Source organism: Lepus europaeus, chromosome 4 (assembly GCF_033115175.1).
Source record: "Lepus europaeus isolate LE1 chromosome 4, mLepTim1.pri, whole genome shotgun sequence".
Taxonomy (NCBI): domain Eukaryota; kingdom Metazoa; phylum Chordata; class Mammalia; order Lagomorpha; family Leporidae; genus Lepus; species Lepus europaeus.
This window is the reverse complement of record NC_084830.1, coordinates 141,582,957-141,592,753: the sequence shown is the minus strand read 5'-3', so window position 1 is coordinate 141,592,753 and position 9,797 is coordinate 141,582,957. Positions and strand designations below refer to the sequence as shown.

The 9,797-nt window shown below is 48.1% G+C and overlaps 1 protein-coding gene across 1 annotated transcript; it reads left to right on the top strand.

Moving 5' to 3' along the window:
- Positions 1-39: 39 nt before the first annotated feature.
- KIF20A (kinesin family member 20A) lies at positions 40-9,783 on the top strand. The gene is made up of 19 exons (XM_062189083.1): positions 40-147; positions 583-769; positions 2,899-2,985; positions 3,072-3,191; positions 3,769-3,907; positions 4,033-4,220; positions 4,309-4,438; positions 4,601-4,795; positions 4,902-5,013; positions 5,121-5,189; positions 6,003-6,146; positions 6,288-6,453; positions 6,542-6,706; positions 6,839-6,978; positions 7,090-7,192; positions 7,461-7,659; positions 7,842-7,933; positions 8,177-8,314; positions 9,228-9,783. The coding sequence occupies exons 2-19, from the start codon at positions 605-607 to the stop codon at positions 9,546-9,548; spliced, it is 2,673 nt and encodes an 890-aa protein (XP_062045067.1). The 5' UTR covers positions 40-147; positions 583-604; the 3' UTR covers positions 9,549-9,783.
- Positions 9,784-9,797: the final 14 nt, after the last annotated feature.

The window sequence follows — 9,797 nt, the reverse complement described above, 5'->3', positions numbered from 1 at the left end:
CGAGCGGACGCAGCGCGTAGTTTAAAACATTGTATCGGGAACAAAGCTGCACCTCGTGGGCGGAGTTCTGCTCCCAGGCAGCCGACGAGGTGATTCGGAACGAGACGTAGGCGGGTGCCGCAGAAGGAGCGAGCGTCGCGGCCTCGGGTGAGTGTGCGGACGGGCTGCACGCAGCGTTACCAGCTCTTGCCCGCGAGGAGCAGGCGTCCGGAGGGCGGAACTGGAGACGCCTCGTCTCGGTGGGCGTTGGGGTGAAGTCGGAGGAGCCTGCGATCCTCCCAGCCCCGGCGAGCCAGGCTCCCTCCTCGGAGCGTGGCCTTCCGCTTTTGCAGCCTGATGGCCCCGGATTAACGTTCGCGTTCGAAAATGCCGCCTTAGACTGGATTAACTTTCAATCCTCATCGCTTTTCCCTCTGCAGATAAGATACTGGGGCTGGGGGGGCGGGGGGAGGGCGTAGCAGTTCTGGCAGCCGGGCCGGGTGTCTTGGGACTGGGGCTTTTTTTTTTTTTTTTTTTTTTTAACCTGCAGTTTGAAGCCTCTTCGTCCCAAGTCCTTGGCTTCACTTGCTTGTCTCCTTTCAGACCTCGGCTGCCCCCTGCTGTCATGTCGCATGGGATCCTTTCTCCGCCCACGGGCTTTCTGTCAGATGAGGAGGTGGGCGTCTCCCCCATGTTTGAGTCCACAGCTGCAGATTTGGGGTCTGTGGTTCGCAAGGCACTGCTGTCGGACTGCTCCGTCATTTCCGCCTCTCTAGAGGACAAGCCACAGGTAAAGGAGTAGGGGGAGTGGCTCGGGCGGCAGAAGGCCTTAGCCACAGTTGTCCACGCAAGGTGGGAGTTCTGAGATAGCAATTCAGAATTAAGGGCACGACAAGCAAAAAACCCGTAGAATATGTGGCCTCAAGTACCTGCTCACAGTTAGCTCCAAGGGAGAGAGAGCAGTTACTTCTCTTCACCACGAGGCCCAGTTAAGTGTTAGATAATTTGCACAAGTTCGTCCTGGTGTTAAGTAAGTGGAATGGCTTAGCAACATCAGCCGTTTGTTTAGCTTTCCACTAGGCCAAGGTTTCTCAGCCACAGCATTATTGACATTTGGGGCCATAGTCTTTCTTGTAGGGGTTGGTCTTTGTATGGTAAGGTGTTTAACAGCATTCTTGGCCTCTGTCCACTGGATGTCAGTAGTAACTTCCCTCTTCTGATGACCAAAAAGTCTAGAGATCACTAAACGCCCCTTGTAGCTGGGAGAAGTGGAGAAATGGCCCTGGTTCAGAGCCACTTTACGAGGCCCAATGCTGAATATGTGTGTGTGTGTAGTTTTTTATTTTTATTTTTAATATTTATTTATTTATTTGAAAGGCAGAGGCAGAGAGAGGTATCCATCCACTAGTCTACTCCCCAGATGGCCACAAGGGCCGGAGCTGAGCTGTTCTGAAGCCAGAAGCCAGGAGCTTCTTCTGGGTCCCCGACACGGGTGCAAGGGCCCAAGGACTTGGGCCATCTTCTACTGCTTTTCCAGGCCATAGCAGAAAGCTAGATCAGAAGTGGAGCAGGCCGGCGCCGTGGCTCAACAGGCTAATCCTCCGCCTTGCGGCGCCGGCACACCGGGTTCTAGTCCCGGTTGGGGCACCGATCCTGTCCCGGTTGCCCCTCTTCCAGGCCAGCTCTCTGCTGTGGCCAGGGAGTGCAGTGGAGGATGGCCCAAGTGCTTGGGCCCTGCACCCTATGGGAGATCAGGATAAGTACCTGGCTCCTGCCACCGGAACAGCGCGGTACGCCGGCCGCAGCGCGCTATCGCGGCGGCCATTGGAGGGTGAACCAACGGCAAAAGGAAGACCTTTCTCTCTGTCTCTCTCTCTCACTGTCCACTCTGCCTGTCAAAAATTAAAAAAAAAAAAAGAAGTGGAGCAGTGGTCTTGAACCAGCGTCCATATGGGATGTTCACACTGGAGATGACAGCTTTATCCAGTATGCCACAGCACCAGCCCCTGCTAAATGTTAACATCCTTTGTTATATTGTCTTTTCTTCTTTTTTAAAGATTTGTGGAGAGAAAGAGATAGAGATCTTATATCTGCTGATTCACTCCCCAAATGGCTGTAATAGCTGGAGCTGGGCCAATCTGGAGCCAGGAGCTAGAAGCTTCTTCTGGGTCTCCCAGGGCCTATGCCTGAGGGCCATCTGCTGCTGCTTTCCCAGGCCATAGCAGAGAGCTGGATCAGAAGAGGAGCGGCCGGGATAGGAACAGACCGGCACTCATGGGATGCAGGCGCTGCAGGCACCTGCACTGCATGCCACAGTGACAACTCCTGTCCTTTCTTAGAGTTTTTCTTAGGGACTTATAAAAGTTCCATCATAATCGAGTCCCTGACAATGTCCCTCATGGACTACCAGAACCTGTTGGAGTTTGGGCCACAGTGGGCACTTTGAATGTCTGTTGAATGCTTGAACTGGTTGCCATTAACTCCATTCTACAGATGAGGAAACTGAGGCAAAACATTTTAAAAGTTGTTCAAGGCTTCATAGTTACTAACTGATGAAATTGGGACTCAAATTCAATTGCGTCTGCCTTGCAGCCTCCCAGCAGCTTAATGACTTGATATTCAATAGTATCACATACTGATTTTCATACCAATCAACCACTTCTAACTCAGGTAATTGGTATGGCAAACCAGGTTTGGAGGATACTGATAAGACAGAAAAGGGTGAGAAAGTAGTAAAAAGAGAAAAAAAGAAAAGTCTGTGTAGGTTGGAATGATTGTGGAACCAAAAGAGTAGCTGCACAGACATTTGAAATGGAATGGGTGATGTCAGCGTGGTTCCTAGGAACGGTGCTGTTTGCCATTTGCTCAGAGGGGGCTGCTGAGATTAATCCATGATTCCGGATTGGAATTCTGCCATAGGTTCCACCTGACAGTGCGGAGAAGGTGAAAGTTTACCTGAGGGTCAGGCCCTTGTTACCTTCAGAGTTGGAACGACAAGAGGATCAGGTGAGTGAGGAGGGAGTAATTTAAATGGAATAATGTACTAGAGAAGAGGTTCCCCCCTGTGTGACAGCTATTTCCCCCCATCAAAGGGCTGTGTCCGTATTGAGAATGTGGAGACCCTGGTTTTACAAGCACCCAAGGACTCCTTTGCCCAGAAGAGCACTGAGCGAGGAATTGGCCAAGCCACCCACAAGTTCACCTTTTCCCAGGTATGGAGGAACTGGTCTGTGAATAAGGGACAAGCTTCCAGGGGCAACTTGTTTCCTCTTGAGAAGGAGGGCTTCTCTCTAAGTTCCTTATTTATGCGCACGTCTACAATTCTGGGGGCCCTTGACATGTGCTCATCATTATGCCAGTTACTTCATGTGCATTAATATCCGACAGGTCTTATTATTACCATTGTCCCTGTTTTCTTGACAAGGAGTCTCTGGTTCAACAACAGTAATGTTGCCAAAGCCAAGCTGATTGTTAGTGGTGGAGTTAGGACTTGGATCCAGATCGTCCATCTCCAAAGCCTGTGCTTGGGACCATTGTGTTGCCTCGCTGGGTGTGCAGCACGGGGCCCAGCGCACAGCACTGCCGAAGTATTTGTTGAGCTGGATGAAAGACGCACTAGCAGAGTGGTTAAGTTGTCGGCATTTGGGGAACTTCCGGCAGCACTACAAGAAGGAACTCTGGGGTAGTTTCCAGAGCAAACCACGATGAAGGGATATGCCATGCTGGCTCTGCATGGGAGGAGAAGGGAAGGGAAAGGATCTGTCTCTGAGAAGCTGGGTCTGTCTCTAGATCTTCGGGCCGGAAGTCGGACAGGCGTCCTTCTTCAACCTGACTGTGAAGGAAATGGTGAAGGATGTAATCAAAGGGCAGAGCTGGCTCATCTACACCTATGGAGTCACCAACTCAGGGAAAACCCACACAATTCAAGGTGAGTAGTACAGCTATACAGTGTTGCTGACTGGCTTATAATGATTTTTTTTCTTTACTTTTTGATGCTCCAAGTTAGGGACAGAAAGGACTTGTTTCAGCTGTCCATCTTCTGTATGCCTCTAGGTACCATCAAGGATGGAGGGATCCTGCCCCGATCCCTGGCTCTGATCTTCAGTAGCCTCCAAGGCCAACTTCATCCGACACCTGACCTGAAGCCCTTGCTTTCCAATGAGGTAATCTGGCTAGACAGCAAGCAAATCCGACAGGAGGAAATGAAGAAGCTGTCCCTACTAAATGGAGGCCTCCAAGAGGTAAATTGTTGGTCTACATGGATGCTGGGGCAATAGCTACAAATCTCAAGAAAGTTTTATGCTAACCTTGTCCTTGCCGCCCCTCCAGGAGGAGCTGTCCACCTCCTTGAAGAGGAGCGTCTACATTGAGAGCCGGATGGGTACCAGCATCAGCTTTGACAGTGGCATTGCTGGGCTGTCGTCCACCAGTCAGTTTACCAGCAGTAGCCAGTTAGATGGTATGTACTGTGACTGCGTTCTATGTCAGGTAACAGTAGGAATCCATTCTTTGATACCAATAGGTGCCAGAGGTCTGAGCTCTGCCTTCTGAGGCTCCCCACAGGCCAAAAGTGAGATAGACTGTGCTAGGGCTAATGCTTATATGTTGGCTTCTTCCCCAGAAACAAGTCACCGATGGGCACAGCCAGACACTGCCCCAGTAAGTGTCCCAGCAGACATTCGCTTCTCCATCTGGATCTCCTTCTTTGAGATCTATAATGAACTGATTTATGATCTGTTAGAACCGCCTAACCAACAGCGCAAAAGGCAGACTCTACGGCTATGTGAAGATCAAAATGGCAATCCCTATGTAAAAGGTATGGGACTATTAGGGAGGCTGGCGTGAACCCTAGAGGGGACTTGGGGAGACACTAGGAAGAGCTAGGAGTTTGTATCTTATGCCCCTCTCTACTTTGACCTCAGATCTCAATTGGATTCATGTTCAAGATGCTGAGGAGGCCTGGAAACTCCTGAAGGTGGGTCGTAAGAACCAGAGTTTTGCCAGCACCCACCTGAACCAGAATTCCAGCCGCAGGTAAGTGGATTGTAAAAATAAACTCTTCACTATATCCAGGCATTATTAGTCCTGCATCTCGCCATGGAAAATATGAAATGACTTTTCTTCTTTTTCTTAACTTGTAGTCACAGCATCTTCTCAATCCGGATCCTGCATCTTCAGGGGGAAGGGGATATAGTCCCCAAGATCAGCGAGTAAGTTTTTCCATTTATAAATTGGGCTTTGGGGGCCTGTGTTGTGGCTCATCAAGTTAGCCCACTGTTGTGACATCAGCGTCCCATATTAGAATGCAGGTTCAAGTCCTTGGTACTCTGCTCCCAATCCAGATTCCTGCTAATGTGCCTGAGAAGGCAGCAAATCCCTAGGCCCTTGCCACTCATGTGTGAGATCAAAATAGAGCTCCTGGCTTTAGCCTGGCCCTCCCTGGACTTTTGTGGCCATTTGGGGAGTGAATCAGTAGGTGAAAAGATCGATCTCTCTCTCTTCCTTTCCCTCTAACTGCCTTTCAAGTAAATAATCTTTTCCGGAAAAAAAAGGTGGGGGAGGGGGCAGTGCTGTGACATAGCAGGTTAAACCACTGATATGGGCGCTGGTTTATGTCCTGGATGCACCACTTCCGATCCAGCTCCCTGCTGATGTGCCTGGGAAAGCAGTGGAAGATGGCCCAAGTCCTTGAGCCCCTGTACGTACATGGAAGACCCAGATGAAGCTCCTGGTTTTGGCCTGGTCCAGCCCTGACCATTGAAGCCATTTGGGGAGTGAAACAGAGAATAGAAGATTTTTTTTTCCTCTAACTCTTTCAAATAAATTTTAAAAAGAAATTTGGGCTTCTTATCCATAATAGATCCATAAATGGTAACTGGGGAATCAGGAGGCCCTCAAAATGATTTCTTTTCCTTCTTTGGGTACGGAGATTCTTGGTGGACCCTCCCTCTGAGAACCATATGAAGAGCTAAGAGGTTTCTAACACGTGAGGCCCTGCCATCCGGTTTTGTGCATTATTCTAGGCTGTCACTCTGTGATCTGGCTGGCTCAGAGCGCTGTAAAGATCAGAAGAGTGGTGAACGGCTGAAGGAAGCTGGAAATATTAACACTTCTCTCCACACCCTGGGCCGCTGTATTGCTGCCCTGCGGCAAAACCAGCAGAACCGGTGAGCTTGACTGTAAGCTGGGATGTCCTTGGGTGCTGTAGTTTGCTAAGAGACTTCCTGGTCATCATTGGATATGGTGCTGGGATACCCCAACGACTGCAGTTCTGCTGACAGCTCTATTATCTTTGATTTTTCTGCCAGGTCCAAGCAGAACCTGATTCCCTTCCGTGACAGCAAATTGACTCGAGTATTCCAAGGCTTCTTCACAGGCCGAGGCCGTTCCTGCATGATCGTCAACATCAATCCCTGTGCGTCTGCTTACGATGAGACTCTTCATGTAGCCAAGTTCTCAGCCATTGCCAGCCAGGTGAGACACTAAAGGGGTAATGGTCTGATAACTTTAAAAAAAGCTATCATGGACTGGTTATAGAATTAAGTTTTTTCCCCCCCTCTAGCTTGTACATGCCCCACCTGTACAACTGGGACTCCCATCCCTGCATGCATTCATCAAGGAACACAGTCTTCATGCATCCCCCGGCTTAGATAAAGGGGCTAAGGCAGGCCCAGGTCTTGATGATGACACTGAAAATGAAGCTGACATCTCTGTGTATGGCAAGGAGGTGAGAATACAAGGAAGCTTTGGGGCCACAGCTTAATGGCTACACATTTTCCATGCTACCTTCTCAGTGCACATGACCCTTCTGAGGCATGACTCTCTAAATAGTGTCCTCTGACATGGGTGTTCCTTTTAGGAGCTCCTTCAGGTGGTAGAAGCCATGAAAGCACTGCTATTGAAAGAAAGACAGGAAAAGTTGCAGCTGGAGATGCAGCTCCGTGATGAAATTTGCAATGAGATGGTGGAGCAGATGCAACAGCGAGAACAGTGGTGCAGGTACTAGCTAAGACACCCTCTGGCCCTGTGACAGACCCACCTGGGACAGGGTGGGAAAGTAGGGACTGAGATGGGATTGTCCCTCACAATCTTTACTCACTTCTCTGACAGTGAACATTTAGATACCCAAAAGGAACTACTGGAGGAAATGTATGAAGAGAAACTAAAAATCCTCAAGGAGTCCCTAACAAGTTTTTACCAAGAAGAAATTCAGGTAAGTTACCTTGAACCAGCCCCAACTAGCTGTTCAGATCACTAGGTAAATAGATTTTATAAATGCTGGCAAAGGGCAGGAATGAGTTAAGTCGCTTCTCTGTTCCCTTTAGAGCTTTGTAGGCATTCAGTCTATTTGCTGAAATAATTAAGGGTTTAGTTGGCCAGGCTTTCAAGCCTGGAGTGTCAGGAAAGTTTTATTCATTTGTTCAGACATCTATTCCTGCAGTATTTGACTCTGGACAAAACTGCTTTCTGCTTCCTCTTAGGAGCGGGATGAAAGGATTGAAGAGCTAGAAGCTCTCTTGCAGGAAGCCAGACAGCAGCCAGCGGCCAATCAACAGTCAGGGTCTGAACTGTCCCTACGGCGGTCACAAAGGTTGGCAGCTTCTGCCTCCACTCAGCAGCTCCAGGAGGTTAAAACTAAACTAGAGCAGTGCAAAGCAGAGCTACACTCCACCACTGAAGGTGAGGAAGGAGAGAAGGCAGAAAGCCCAACAGTGGTTCAGGAACAGCTGTTATTCAAACTGGGCTTTCTGAATCCAATTCCAACATAATTTCTTCAACTTTGAGCTATGTCCCCGATCTACTACAGGCTACTGTTAACTCAGTAAATCTACATATTTAGGTTCTCTGCTTCCTTCCCTCAGAATTGCAGAAGTATCAGAAAATGTTAGAACCACCACCTTCTGCCAAGCCTTTCACCATTGATGTGGACAAGAAGTTAGAGGAGGGCCAGAAGGTAATTTCCTGTGTTACCAGATCTCCTTTTTTTTGTCTGTAATATCCAGAATCATTATCACTGATTCATGTGAGGACAAGATATACTTTGTATATATATGTATATATAATGGTCCTAGAGTGGCTACTTCATTTAGCCAACCATCCTTTCTAATTTTACTTTTCTCAAATGGACAACGAGCCTATTCAGATCATTATCCAGGATGAACTTGGCCAGTTTGATCTCTTATTTCTCCTTTTTCAGAATATAAGGTTGCTGCGGATAGAGCTTCAGAAACTCGGTGAGTCTCTCCAGTCAGCAGAGCGAGCCTGTTGCCACAGCACCGGGGCAGGAAAACTCCGACAAGCCTTCACCACTTGTGATGACATCTTACTCAAACAGGTTAGGGCAGCCTATGTACCCTTTCCTGTCCTGCCAACCCTCCCCAGAGCACATGCAAGAAAACAGGAGTGAGGGGTGGAAGAGAAAAGGTGAATATTTTTTTAGGCTGTTTCTCTGTTCTAACAACACTGAGAGGTGGATACAGTCATATTCCCTCCAAGGTGCCATGGACATTTTTATGTACTATTAAGAAAAACATTACATTTGTTATCAATAAGATGCATCCTGATGCCAAAAATGCTAAAGAGGCCGGCGCCGTGGCTTAACAGGCTAATCCTCCGCCTTGCGGCACCGGCACACCGGGTTCTAGTCCCGGTTGGGGCATCGGATTCTGTCCCGGTTGCCCCTCTTCCAGGCCAGCTCTCTGCTATGGCCCGGGAAGGCAGTGGAGGATGGCCCAAGTCCTTGGGCCCTGCACTCACATGGGAGACCAGAAGCACCTGGCTCCTGGCTTCAGATCAGCACGATGCGCTGGCCACAGTGGCCACTGGAGGGTGAACCAATGGCAAAAAGGAAGACCTTTCTGTCTCTCTCTCACTATCCACTCTGTCAAAAAAAAAAAAAAGAAAGAAAGAAATGCTAAAGAAAAATGTACAACTTTTGACTAAACATTAAATTTGATGGGGGAAACTGAAGCTCTTGGAAAGTAAACCTATGCAGGCTCATATTATGTGTTACAAAATGTCATACTCAGATTACTTATGTTTGAGTCTTGTTCACCTTTTTGAAGAAAATATTTATTTATTTATTAATTTGAAAGGCAGTTAGAGATCTTCCATCCACTAGTTCACTCTCCAGATGGCCAAAATGGCCAAGGGTATGCCAGGTCAAAGCCTTGTCAAGCTTTGTCTTCTTGTTTCTCCAACATACCAGGAAGAAAAGTGAGAAATGTGTTTTTTTGGTCTTCCTTTAGGACCAGACCCTGGCTGAGCTACAGAATAACATGATGCTAGTGAAGCTGGACCTGCGGAAGAAGGCAGCCTGCATTGCTGAGCAGTATCACACTGTGCTAAAACTCCAAGGCCAGGCCTCTTCTGCCAAAAAACGTCTTGGTGCCAACCAGGAAAACCAGCAACCAAACCAGCAACCCCCAGGGAAGAAACCATTCCTTAGAAATTTACTTCCCCGGACACCCACCTGCCAAAGCTCAACAGACTGCAGCCCTTATGCCCGGATCTTGCGCTCACGGCGCTCCCCTCTACTAAAATCTGGACCTTTTGGCAAAAAATATTAAGTCTGTAGAAGGAGAGCTTGGTTATTGCTCTCAGGTGATTCAGCTGCTCAGCTTAATAGGTCTCTTTTAAGCTTTACATTATACTTGGAACGCTATGCACAATGTAATACTCGGATACTAGTTGTTTTTCCCATTTTGTATTATAATCTACCTATGCAATCTCATATTTTTTCACTCACATGGTTTCTATGCACACAAAGAAGTATATAAAATAAAGATATTATTGTTTACATTTTTATTGGAATTCCA